This window comes from Alternaria arborescens (genome assembly GCF_004154835.1).
Source record: "Alternaria arborescens strain FERA 675 chromosome Unknown contig_4, whole genome shotgun sequence".
Classification (NCBI taxonomy): domain Eukaryota; kingdom Fungi; phylum Ascomycota; class Dothideomycetes; order Pleosporales; family Pleosporaceae; genus Alternaria; species Alternaria arborescens.
The window spans coordinates 901,296-914,193 of NW_021167859.1; the positions used below are offsets into that span (position 1 = coordinate 901,296).

Below are 12,898 nucleotides of genomic sequence, written 5' to 3' on the forward strand. Positions count from 1 at the left end.
GACGGTGGGCGGGCGAACAAGAGGGAAAGGAAAGCGGAAGAGGGCGGACTAAGGATTATGAAAGGCAGCCGTAACTTAGTGGAAGCTCCGGATGGCTGAGGCTTGCACAGTGCCGGGGGGTCAAATTAGGTCCGCGACGTGAGCGGCTACGACGGAGCTGGTTAGGGCCCAAGTGCTCTCAATTTCGTTTACAACGCGACGACGCTGTGTCTTTGCGCCAGGATTCGCATCAACGTTTCGACCCGCTGCCCGTCACGGCCGAGCCAAGCAGTCTGCGTAGCCGTGGTTGAACTCTGTGATGCACACGCACACACACACACATGGCATCGTGGCCATGGAGACACGACCCTTCACCTCGACCATGGTTGCTGACATGCGACAGGCAGACAGCCTACTCCAGGGCTGTATCTGCATGCATGTGACCCTTGCAGCACTCATCGCTATCACGTTTCTCGGTCTTCCGTCACGCATGGCTTTGTCATCGCCTACAGGGCCCGTCTCTGCAAAACTGCTGCTGGACTGGCGCCAGAGCGATGCGGCGGTGCGTTAGACGCTTGGTGAGCTTGTCATGACATCAACATACAGGTGACGGCATCGTGCCGTCAAGCACATCGTGAAGGAACTGGACCCAATCGACGACCATCGACCTGTACATCCCTGTCGTCTTGTTTACGAGATACGGGCATCTGCTGGTAAGCCTTGCTGCGCTGTCGCAGTCATCATCGTCTCACAAGGCCACCACCCCCAGCCTCAAAGGAACACGAAACATGCGCTGCACCTTCACCACCTGTCCGCCCCGGGCTCCACTGCATTGCTAAACTTTCTCACCTCTTGCACGCTACTTACCAATCACACCCCTCCACCTTGACCTGCGCGAAAAAGCCACCGCTGACTGTACTCTGCCGTACCCTCGCGACGTCGTCTGAATAGGCGCCCTCGGCATCTCGTAAGATCCGCAAGCCGTGCTACCCTTCACTCTCTTGGCTGCACACACATGCAAAGTCCTAGGGCCCTTTTTTCCATTGCCATGGTTCCACCCGCACGCCTCTAAACGGCCCTCTGCTCATGTCATGCGCAATTTCTTTTTTCCTGTCCGATCCGCCCGCTGCCCAATCGCCGATGCATCTCGCCATCTCGGACCTAAGCAGGGCGGAGGCTCGGACGAACACAACCTCCATGCCAACCCTTCACGACATTCGCCTTGCCCAAGCTAGTCAGCGGTCAAGAAAAAAACCTTCCAGCGAGTCAAAGAAAACTCAATTCAATAAAATTCGATTAGACAGAAAACGTTCCATTTCAAGGCCAAGTCACAAAAGAAGAGTCGAGGTCGCGACCATCGCAATTTCCCTCCTGCCTTTGTCTGACTCTCCACGTCCCTTCTCCAACAATGCCATGTACATCATCCCCTTTTACACTGACAATGCCATAACATGCCATGCCCGTGCATTGACTCAGTTTGCCCCAACAACGACAATGTGCGAAACAAACCACCCGCCCGCAGTCTCTCCGCCCGTTTGATGCGGAAGAACAAAATACGGCGTCAACGAGTGTTTCACTAAAAAGGATCCAAGAACGGTCTTGCACGCGAGGAACAACATGCGCGAAAATGTCGCGTAGAACCCAGTAGGCTCGTATTCAACGTATCCAGTCTTTTGATTTCTTCTTTTCCCGCTTCATCTCTCGTACGTGGTCTCGGACCCCGTCAAGGCCCGAGCGCACATAAACTGTCGCGCCCTGCAAAGGCGGGAGTCGGGTAATTTTCCTTCCCCTTGCACATCGCTTTCTTGCCGTCTCGCTGCCGTTCGGCACGCGAGCTTAGGTTGTCGCTGATCGCCATGAACACTGCAATGCTGATCTCGGAAGTCTCGGAAGAGTCAATAGGGAGGCACGGAGGAGACTCCATTAAAGAACCATGTAAGGATGATATTCAGGTACCGCATTGCACGGAGCAATGCCGTTTGTACCGTTTTGTACCCTTTGACCAGGACGCGCCGTGAAGTTTGTCTGTAGTCGTCCGATGAACGGAAAGTGCCCTCTGTCACAAAATCCACTCCGTATATAATTGAAGAAAATCTGAACTTCTACATCCATCAGACGCGCTGAGAATGCTACATAATGAAAACGCCGATACTTTCACAGAAAGATGCAATACAAAACTCGCTCTACAAACCAAGCCGAAGCTGTCCATGACCGTTTGAGAAAAACCCCAGTCAAGCCGACATGCAAACGCCATGCTCGTTCGTACATCGTATCGCGTGCTAACATCCACAAAACGCATCCTCCACCAAAACATCAAGTCACGTATGTCCATCACTATCCTAAGGTGTGTCGATAAGGTCCTCCAAGAACTCGTCGAGTTCGATAATCGTGAACTGTTCCGCCCACTTGGACCTGAACTGGCGCTTCCGGTATCCACTGTTGATCTGCTGTCCCCAGCTAATCAACTCCAACTTCCAGCCTTTCTTCAGGGCCCGTTCAACATGGGCAAGGAAGCCGTCCGACATCTCTGCAACAGCCCCGTCTCCAGTCGCGAGAACCATGGTGCTCGGCACTTCGGTATCAATGATGCTCTGACACATCTTCAAGTGAAGAATCTCGTCGACACCCTGCTCAACCCATTTCGGGGCTGAAGGTGTCTTGGGAGCCGGCGGACCCGTTTCAGAGTCGCTGCCGCTCTCAGCACGCATTTGAGTAGCCTTGTGCCAGCCCATCTTCTTGACATCGTTGAAGAATTTCTTCTTGTCCGAGTCTTCGCGTACAATGAGTACCTGCTCTTGCATGATGCTGTCGTAACCGACGGCCTTAGATGTCTCAACCAACTTGGCCACATGTGGCAGAGGATTGGCTTCACGGTGCGACCCAGCAAAGAAACGCTTTGCGACAGGCCGGCGACGCTCCATCAGAAGCGCAAGACTGTCGAATGACATGTCGTACGCATCATGTCGCAATCCGTGGTTTCGGAGCATGTCCTTCAGCCCTATCATGATGTTCGAGGCATCAACAAAGACATGCAATCCATGCGCCGACTCTCGCTCACTGAGAAGTTGCATAGGCGATACTAGCCACTTTCGATCTTCGGGGAAAGTGTTCAACAATTTGTTAAACAAATGGTAATGACGCTCTACTTGCGATCTAATCGCGAGCGATGGTCGCCGTCCACTGAGTGAGGCAACATTTGGCGTTGGGGTAGTGGGTGGCTGTTGAGCAACAGCAGGTTGGGAGCAAGTTCGTGGTAGAGTGACAGGTCGAACAGTGCGGGGAACAAGACCATGATGTACTGGTGTGATGGCACGGGGCAGTTGTTGAGCCTCGGCCAAGGTGTCCTGGCTCGGTGCAGGTGTGCCAAATGGCTTGTATTGGATCTGGGCGGGTGCGGGTGCAGTGGAAGGAACTACGACCGGTACTTGTTGAAGGGGTTGTGGGGTTGCTGGCTGGGCCACAGAAGGCCGCTTGAGTATGCTGGGGCGGGATTTGGGGGTCCTGGGCTGCTTTTGTTGCGTTTGAGGGGCTTCGGATGTATCCTGTGCTGCTACCGGGGTAGGAGTCGCAGGCCTGATCTTAGCGCCCACGTTGGATCGCGAGTGTGTTCGGGAGGTCTTGGATGGCGTTTTTGGCACATCAACGACCTTGGTATTAATGTCGGTATTATCGTTCAATTGCTTTCGCAATAACGCTTGTTGTGCTTGCTGCTTTCTTTGCTCGCGCTCCTCTGCAAGCTGAGCCAAGGTGTCTTGAACAGCCTGTTGACGATTTCGCTCTTCTTCCAGTTCCTTCTCGGCACGTCTGCGAGCTTTCTTCCGTTGGGTCTTGGTCAAACCCGTATTCTCTATGGGCTCCTCGTCTGGACTCTCGATATGCTTGGCAGGCGTCTTGGTGGACTCTAAAGTGGGGGATGGTAGTAACGCCTCATCAGAGTTGCTCAGTTCGGACTCAGGATCGAGTGGCGGCAGTGGCGCGGCGTCGGTATCGGCAAAGCCTAAGCTTTCGAATAGCTTGGAGAAGCTTCCTAGGCGTATTCCTCCATCTTTCAGCCCAGAAGCTTTGGGTGGCGCCGCAGGCCGAAGCGTTGGGCTGCTAACGTCTTGGGCTCCCGAGTCTATCAAGTTGATAACGGAGCTGAAGTCCCAGCCGGAGTCGGGCGGTTGTGAAGGCATTTGATTGTTTTCGGCGAGTGAAATGGGGTTTAGCTTTCGTGCGTGTTCGTCGTACGGACTTGGGTGCTATTGTGCAGATGACACTGGGCCATTATTAGTTATGTGGACGACAAACCATGGTTAGGGCGCTCAAGGCTACCACCCGCACCAGCGTATGGTACAGCGTGATAGAACCTCGACGAGCCAAGTACGGGCGCGCCTTCTATATCGTAATAAATGCCAAACATACCGTGTAACTGATCTCGAAACAATGGCCTCAATCGCACGCTCATGGTCTATCGCGACAGGTTAAAGGCAGGAGTGTCGCCAGGCTGAACGGAGGGCGTCAGACACGAGTGAAGAGGAAGGAATAAGTAGTGACTGAACAACGAGAGTGGCGCGAGGGTAGGGGTAAGTAAGTGAGCTCTGGGTGGCGGCGGGGTGAGGGTGATCGGCACGTAGTCACTTGTGTCTCAGCCTCATAAGGTCAGTGCTCATGAATCATTCGGGTCGGGTCGACATGCCAACGCCACCACGAATGACACATACAAACCGAGTGCAGCTTATTGGGCTTCTTGCACGCCAATCTAGATCGTGCCACAAACCAGCCTGTACATCGAGTTTAATCATCGGAAAGACAGCAGGATGTCACAGTGTTCTTCACTTGTTGCTTATTCGTTGGTGCTGTCGAGCGCACGAACGACGTCAAGCGTCCCGTGAGAAACTGGATGGATCGCCAATAAAGTAAACATGATCTATGCAATCTACGATGCAGGGTACTCAAATTTATGTTTCCAGAATTACACTACAAGTACCCTCGATGGAACCCGGACCTAAATCAGCCTCTCATCCAAGATAGTTCGTTGTCCATCAACATGCATAACAATGGATTGAGATGCCTAGGTAAAGAGCGTTCCTGGATACCCGCCGTATGCGAGACGTCAATTACGAAGTTAGTAGCAATCAGAACAATTGCCAATTATACGCTATGTGCGCATCTTCAAGGCATCTGTTTACTATGACAATCTCTCTTACGATATGCCTCGGCATCCAAACCTCGTGCCCCACAACCCGCATCTCTCCAGCAACCATTCCCCAAGTACCCCTCCAATCTGTCTCCTTCACAGCCCTCTGAAGAAAACCATGTCAGCGGATTTTTGGGCGGGCTACGTATCCGGCGCAGCAGGCATAATTATTGGCAACCCTCTTGACCTAATAAAGACGCGTCTGCAAGCTGGTAAATCAGCGCAAAATGTCGAAGCTACAATATCGACAGGTGCGGTGACAGCATCACAGGGGTACAAGGGACAATTTGAAAATGCCGGGACGCTCGTAAGAGGTGAGTGAATATATCAAGCCAACAATCCCAAGATCACTAGGCTGACTTGACTTGTCCAGTATAGGCGCAACAGCACCCATTCTGACTTACGGCGCGCTCAACGCCCTTTTATTCATGACATACAATCGCACTCTCTCGCTCCTTAACGACTCTCCTGCCTCTCCTCAAAACTTCTCCAAAGTCTTTTTAGCAGGTGCAACAGGCGGCCTCGCATCTTTCGTGGTCAGTGCACCCACTGAACTCGTCAAGTGCCGTGCACAAGTTGCCACGAGCGCGACAACGACGTCCTGGAGTGTAGCGAGAGATGTGTGGAAGGCAGAAGGCATCAGGGGCTTGTACTACGGGGGCGGAATTACTAGTGTGAGAGATGCAGTGGGATATGGTTTCTAGTCAGTATTTACCTGTTATTGCGATCGAACAACGACAAAGAACATTGACTGACCAATTACTTAGTTTCTGGTCTTACGAACTCTCGAAACAAGCCTGGAGCTCACCAGACGATTCAGATAGGGAAACGGCTATGAAAGTGCTGCTGTGTGGAGGTCTGGCTGGAGTGATAACATGGGCATCCATATTTCCGCTGGATGTTATCAAGACTAGGGTACAAACGCAGGTACTACATGCACCCGTACAACCCGGTGAACAGAGCTCGCTGTTAGGAGCAGAAACACCTAGGACGCGTTTGAGCTCTGTCGAGATTGCCAGGCAGGCCTACCGGACAGAAGGCGCAGGCGTTTTCTTCCGCGGCCTTGGGATATGTAGTATACGGGCGTTCGTGGTTAATGCCGTTCAGTGGGCTGTTTACGAGTGGATGATGAAGATGCTACAGCAATAACAAATAGCTTGGCCTACTGTTGCCAGATTCAAGAAGATGAGTGCATAGTGACAAATTGTGATTGCTGAAGGCCAGGGCTATGAAACCATTAGGTGACTATTCCATTTCGACACCGAGCCTTTTTGAGTAATAAGGAAATTTTGGTCCGCTACAAAAACATGCCCATGATCAAGACCAGGTAGCATAATCCCTTCAAAGCTCCGTCATGTGTGTACATGTGAGACTTGAGAGAAAAGTAGTTCCTAACATGACGATGCTCCTAACAAGAGCAGATAGGAATCCGTGTGCATCGAACCTCTGATGCTTGCGCTTTGAAGAAATACCGTACAAGACTGATCCCATTACATAATCTGATCCTGGGTCAATCCACCAGTATGCTCGGTACCCTCCATGGCATCGCCGTTACCCACGTTGGTGTACTTGACATAGGCCAAGCCAAGAGGCCTACCACCGTACTGGTATCCAGTGAATTTGGCTACATATGTGTTAGTAAGTAAAAAGCAATGAGCGTCAATGAGCTTACCAATAGAGGTCTCGGCATCTGCAGCTTGGGCAAACTCGACGACACCGGTTCCCCGGGAGCGACCATTGGGCTCGTACTGGATCTCAGCACGTTCGACCTTGCCAATTGTAGTGAAGAGCTCGACGAGGTCCTCGTTGCTGGTTGACCAGGGTAGGTTGCGGACGTAAATGGTGTTGCTGGGCTCTCCGCCTGCAGTAGCGTAGTCTGTGAATGGGTTTGGCGCGGGGGGAGCAGCGTTGGGGTCGAAGGCAGGGCCACCAGGAGCGCCGCCGCCAAAGCCGCCACCACCGTAGCCTCCACGACCTCCGAAGCCACCGCCAAAACCGCCACGGCCGCCAAATCCTCCACGGCCACCGAAGCCACCACCAAATCCGCCACGGGCGCCGAATCCGCCACGACCACCAAAGCCACCAGGAGCGCCAGCAAAGCGATCCTCACGAACCTCTAGGTTTCGGCCCTGCCAATCGTAGCCATTGAACTGAGTAATGGCGTTACGGGCATCCTCAGGTGTCTCAAAAGCGACAATACCGGAACCCTTGGGGCGGCCATCAGGTGCAATATGGACGTCAGCACGAAGCACTTGACCGTTGTTAGCGGCCTGGCGGAAGAGGTCCTTGAGGTCCTGCCATCCTACGTTATAGGGAAGCTAGATGGTAGGGTCAGTACAGGCTGTCGACGTAAGCATTGGGAGTGTAAAAGGGGTACAAACATTGGCGACGTAGACCTGTCGTCCGGCACCGCCTCCAGCAGCTGGGCCGCCAAAGCCACCTCCATAGCCGCCGCGTCCGCCCATTCCGCCGCCAAAGTCTCCGCGTCCGCCGCCGCCGGGGGCGCTGAATCGAGGCTCGGCCTCTCGGTCTTCGCGAACGTATACGAGTCGGCCCATAAGGTTTTGGTTGCTGAGCGATGCAACAGCGTTCTGCGCCTGCTCCCGGGTGGCATATTCCACGATGCCACAGCCCTACACCCAAGCAAAAGCCAGTCAACCTCCATCCTTCTCACGATCAAGACAAGCCATCATCCATTACCTTTGACATTCCGTTCGGCAGCAGCAACACGTCTGCAAAGAGTACCTCTCCAGCTATTTCCGCATTAGTCCAGCTCTTGACGCGGCGCAACACATCCCGTACCTTGGCGCATGAAGTCCTTCAGGTGGTGCCACTTGACATCGTAGGACAGGTTGCCGACGTAGACACGGCGGTCTTGTTGCGAAGAATCCCTAATACTCTGCATCATTTCCTTGTTTTCGACGGGTCGCGATGAAGCTCCTCGACCAGCACCGTAAGACTGATAACCTCCAGCACCTTGCGCACCACTGTTGGGGGACCGCGAGCGGCGTTCAGTGCGACGATAGTCCTCTCGGCTGCGCGAGCGGCTACGGGGGGAGTAGGAGCGTCTGGAGCGTCGCGGTGAGCGAGATCGTCGACGAGGTGAGCGGTCGCGCTGCTCATAGTTGTCAGTTTCGTACGACATGATTGCAAGATTGACGCAATGTGTCGAGGCGGGAGCGAGGTTGTTAAAGGTTAGGCGATGGCGAGCAGTTGCGGGCTCGCGTGGTTGATGGGGTTGAGGAGAGGTTGCGCGAGCAGGTGAGGGCTGGCAGCTCGGAGCTTGGTCAACGACAGGCCGCCCGGGGGCAGTTGCCAAAAGCGTCAGTCACGTGACGGTCACGTGACAGCGACGGGCAATGGATCGAAAGGTGACGACTGCCTCGGAAAGGTTCAGAGGTAGGCATCATCAATGTCGTGATCGTCGCTCCCGCCTACTGCGCCGCGCAATGCGGCAGCCTTGCTATCCACCTGAACTGTGCCTGGAGGCAGGAAACGGAGATAAAGGGACTTGGGTACTTACTCGGTCGCTTGGACGATAGTTGTCTCCTGCAGAGTCTGGTAGGCAGAAGTCAGCAGGCAAAGTGTCAAGTTGTAAGAGGAAGCAGAACCGTGATGGTGCGGGAGATGGCAAAAGCGTTGAAAGGCCGCCAGGGAGGGGAAGTTACGGATGCGTATATAAGAGGGGCCCACTTACCCATCCTGTGTATGAGAAGTAGCTACCGGTGACACTTGCTTAAGGCCGGCTTCCCTGCCAGCTGAACGGCCAAGTGGTGCAGATATCACGCTGCAGAGAAATTGCCCTTCTTCCGTCCACGCCTCAACGATGACGCTATATGGGTCCTCGACGGTACAAGTCTCCCCACGGCACGGCACCCAGCCAGCCAATCGCAATCCAGAAGCACCCACCGCGAGCCTGAGGGACGTCCCAGCAGTCTGGGTTGGTTGACGGAGGTTGAGGTTGCAAGACCGATCGGGAGCGTGTCGGTAAGCCTTGGATGTAGCTGAACCTGTCGTGAATTCACGGTTGGCGTCTACACGATGATTATTTCCGTAGTTGAGTATTTTCTCTTCCTTTTTCCGAGAGTCGTGCGGACGGCCAGCTTCCAGGCAAACACCCTGATGGTTGGTCGGACTGTGATGGAGGGCTGCGTGTGGGTCTGTGGAGTCGTTCGGTCGTTGTGCCTTCCCCCACCATTCTGGAGGCCGTGCGCCTTCTGCGGGAACGGGTTCCTTAGCCGCGGCTTCTGTCTGTCCACTATTTACTCCGCATGGCTTCTTTATTCAAACACTCAAGAACTCGGCATCACATTCGTCAATTCAAATACAGGGCCGGTCTTGAGTCGCTGCGGGTGTGGAATCCTAGCAAACACTGTCAAGCTGCCATAGTCTGGACCCTTATCCATGTGCACTGTTACATCGTCAGATCTCATCGTCGATTTAGCTAAAGTCGTAACACCAACACACACCCGTACTTGTATCACCAGTTCACCCAGTCTGTCCCTCCAGGCCTAGCCGCGCAACTATGGTCTAGACCTGAATCTTAACGGATATATTGCTTCTCGGTTGCTCGCATGCTCTAGATGTACCGGACTAAACATGTAAGCCGTTCGGTGCACTTTGTGCTATCAGGCGCTTGCTTGCTTCCGGAGACAGCAGTGCGTTTGTCATCGCAAAACTGTTCCTATGACGTTCTTAGACTAAAGGTCAACTGAAGCAACCGATTGCTTTAGAACGAGCTGGTTGCTGCTCGTAGATAGGTGCAGCAAACTTTTGCCTTCTACTTTTTAGCACCGATGAAGATGGTCGTCGCGTCCTTTGACTATCTGATATTTTGCATACACTGACTCAAAGAGTTTGCCTGACAGTCCCGACAAATGTTCCAGAGGCTTCAATCTACAATCCATGTATCTTGAGAAGCACAGAGCCGAATGCGTGGCTGGAAAGTAAGATGTGAGTTGCTCACTCTTGTAACGGACTGCAAGGTCAATAAGTTAAGAAATGACAGCTCCATGGCTTCCAAGTGCTACAACTACACAATGGCGCTGTAAAATGTTGTTGCCTCGAATCGCTCCAGTTTTCGTTAAGGGAGCTGAATATCGCCAGAGGCAGTATAGATGTTGCAATGCGAGTCGGCAATAGGGCCAAAGGGTAGACGACGTCATGAGGCTCAAAGCCGAGGTTCCCCACAACCAAACGTCTCCATGCATCTCTAGTTCGCCCATAGACTAATATGCATGTTTACTCTACATCGCTATATGCGAAATCCTATAGCTGTCTGAAAACTATCTTCCAGACGCAACCGTGTGCCTGTTACTCCTTTCTGCTGTCGAGTCCAAGATGCCTACCAAGTCGCCTTTTCCGGATGTAAAGATCCCGAGTGTCGACCTCTGGGGTCTGATGTTCGATCGCAAAGACCGCGACTTCTCCGACGACAAAGTCATATATCGCGCCATCAACTCTGACCGACGATACACGTTTGCTGATGTAAAGAGCCATGCGACATTGTTTGGTGAAGGCCTGAGAAATCTCTGGGACTGGCAGAAAAACGACGTCCTCGCATTATATGCACCCAACGATGTCGATATACCGTCCGTCATCTATGGAACGTTCTTTGCCGGTGGCATCGTCACGCCTGCCAACCCAGGGTACTCCAAAGATGAGCTGGCTTACCAATTGGAGAACTCTGGAGCTAAGGCACTTGTCACAACCAAGGCCTTCTTGGATACCGCGTTGAAGGCCGCAGAGAAGGTTGGAATTCCAAGTGACAGAGTAATCTTATTGGGTACCGAGAAGGATGAGACACATCGATGCAAGCATTGGACTAGCATCCGAAAAACATCAGGTGCACTGCGCTATCGCAGGAGGAGGACAGACCCTGAAGATTTGGCATTCCTTGCTTACAGTTCTGGAACCACGGGACTACCAAAGGGTGTTATGCTTAGCCATCGAAATATCGTCGCAGATCTACTCCTGGCACAGGGAGCAGTCGGAAACTGGTATTCGTCAGCAAACGACAAGTTTCTCGGAGTACTCCCGTTCTTCCACATATACGGTATGTTGCAAGTGCTTTCCGAAGTAGAATCTAACAAAGATAGGTCTTACCGGCTTGGTGCACCAAACATTACATCGCGGTATCGAGCTTGTAGTAATGCCTGCTTTTGACATGGAAATCTTTCTGCGAACGATACAAGAGCACAAAATCACGTTCATCTACGTTGCACCCCCAGTCATCGTGCGTTTATCTAGAGATAAGATGGTAGACAAGTACGACCTCTCGTCAGTCAAGATGATAACGAGCGGCGCGGCTCCACTGACCAAAGAGCTGGTCGACGCTGTGCACAAAAGGCTGAAGCTTAAGATCAACCAAGCTTATGGTCTGAGTGAAACAAGTCCAATGACACATACCCAGGTACGTTTGTCTTTGTATCAGAGAAGGGTAAACCGCTAATAACCAGCCAAAGCCATGGGATGAGTGGTACAGTTCTGTGGGAAGCGTAGGAAAGATGTTCCCAAACATGCAAGCAAAGTATATTTCAGCCGACGGCAAAGAACTCGGTCCCGGCGAAGCAGGCGAACTCTGGCTCAGCGGCCCCAACATCTTCAAAGGATATTGGAAGAACGAGTCGGCGACAAAAGAGGCTATCACATCTGATGGATTCTTCAAAACGGGTGACATCGGCTTTCAGGACGAACAGCATAATTTCTACATCACTGATCGAGTCAAAGAGTTGATCAAATACAAGGGCTTCCAAGTGCCACCCGCTGAACTCGAAGGAAAGCTTATGGAGAGCGAACTTGTAGATGACGCAGCGGTTATTGGGGTCAACGACGAGCAGCAGCATACAGAAGTTCCCAGGGCGTATATCGTGGCCTCGCAGGCTAGCCACGCTGGTGCTGGAGAGGCCGAAGCTAGGGCTATAGTGGACTGGATGGACAAGAAGGTAGCGAACCACAAGCGACTAAGAGGTGGTATTGTGTTTATCCAAGAGATACCGAAGAGTGCAAGCGGGAAGATTTTGAGACGGATACTCAAGGAGAGAAGCAAAGATGATGTACCCTTGGGTGTAGTCTCCAAGCCGAAGCTGTGAGATAGATGGACTTTCAGTAGAATTTATTATACCCTTCTCCCAAGACAGAATCATTTCAACCTAGGAGATTGGTCTTCAAGGCAGGTGTTCACTCCCCTCGGCACAGAACCCTCTACAGATTCGTTTTAAAACGGATGAAGTCCTTTGATGGACTCCTGCGCACATGCATGGCAGTGATCACAGTAGTTGCCACAAAATCCGTGAGTAAGAAATATCTAAATAGACGACCTATGAATCCACAATATTATTCGTCTTTGTAAGTCTCTTGATTAGATTCTAATGTAGGCTGCACATCAGGATCTAAGAAAAACTGGACAAATTCATCATACGTGGTATTGCACACATCTATTCATCAGTAGTCCTCTTATAAGGTATCAAGTATATATACATTTATCTAAGCTACCCATGCTGATTCATATCCGTCGTAAATACTCGTGCTCAGTAAACCTTGTCCACCACATTACCAGTAAAAAACCTGCGACCAGAAATTGTTGCAGTCTTATTGAACTCCGTTGTTCATGAAGACCATTTGATAAAAAGAATACTCCAGTGAAAAGAAAAGTGGGGACGAGATGACACCCGTCATGTGTTACGCCAGCCATGTCCGCTCGACAGTGTTAAGCCAAAGCTAAGAGACTTTTTGTATATG

The 12,898-nt window shown here is 52.1% G+C and overlaps 4 protein-coding genes across 4 annotated transcripts; 2 read left to right on the plus strand and 2 right to left on the minus strand.

Annotated features, from left to right (window-relative positions):
* Nucleotides 1-2,318: 2,318 nt before the first annotated feature.
* On the minus strand, nucleotides 2,319-4,154 carry AA0111_g2407 (hypothetical protein; the record flags this gene model as incomplete). Its single annotated transcript, XM_028648175.1, has 1 exon — nucleotides 2,319-4,154. One exon carries the CDS (start codon nucleotides 4,152-4,154, stop codon nucleotides 2,319-2,321), a length of 1,836 nt encoding a protein of 611 aa, XP_028510008.1.
* A 1,432-nt stretch (nucleotides 4,155-5,586) lies between these two features.
* AA0111_g2408 (hypothetical protein) lies at nucleotides 5,587-6,307 on the plus strand (the record flags this gene model as incomplete). The annotated part of the gene is made up of 2 exons (XM_028648176.1): nucleotides 5,587-5,861; nucleotides 5,926-6,307. The coding sequence occupies 2 exons, from the start codon at nucleotides 5,587-5,589 to the stop codon at nucleotides 6,305-6,307; spliced, it is 657 nt and encodes a 218-aa protein (XP_028510003.1).
* Nucleotides 6,308-6,648: 341 nt separating this feature from the next.
* On the minus strand, nucleotides 6,649-8,303 carry AA0111_g2409 (hypothetical protein; the record flags this gene model as incomplete). The annotated part of the gene is made up of 5 exons (XM_028648177.1): nucleotides 6,649-6,782; nucleotides 6,831-7,476; nucleotides 7,540-7,791; nucleotides 7,859-7,911; nucleotides 7,961-8,303. The coding sequence occupies 5 exons, from the start codon at nucleotides 8,301-8,303 to the stop codon at nucleotides 6,649-6,651; spliced, it is 1,428 nt and encodes a 475-aa protein (XP_028510004.1).
* Nucleotides 8,304-10,498: 2,195 nt separating this feature from the next.
* On the plus strand, nucleotides 10,499-12,249 carry AA0111_g2410 (putative 4-coumarate--CoA ligase 1; the record flags this gene model as incomplete). Its single annotated transcript, XM_028648179.1, has 3 exons — nucleotides 10,499-11,213; nucleotides 11,257-11,570; nucleotides 11,623-12,249. 3 exons carry the CDS (start codon nucleotides 10,499-10,501, stop codon nucleotides 12,247-12,249), a joined length of 1,656 nt encoding a protein of 551 aa, XP_028510288.1.
* Between the last annotated feature and the right edge of the window lie 649 nt (nucleotides 12,250-12,898).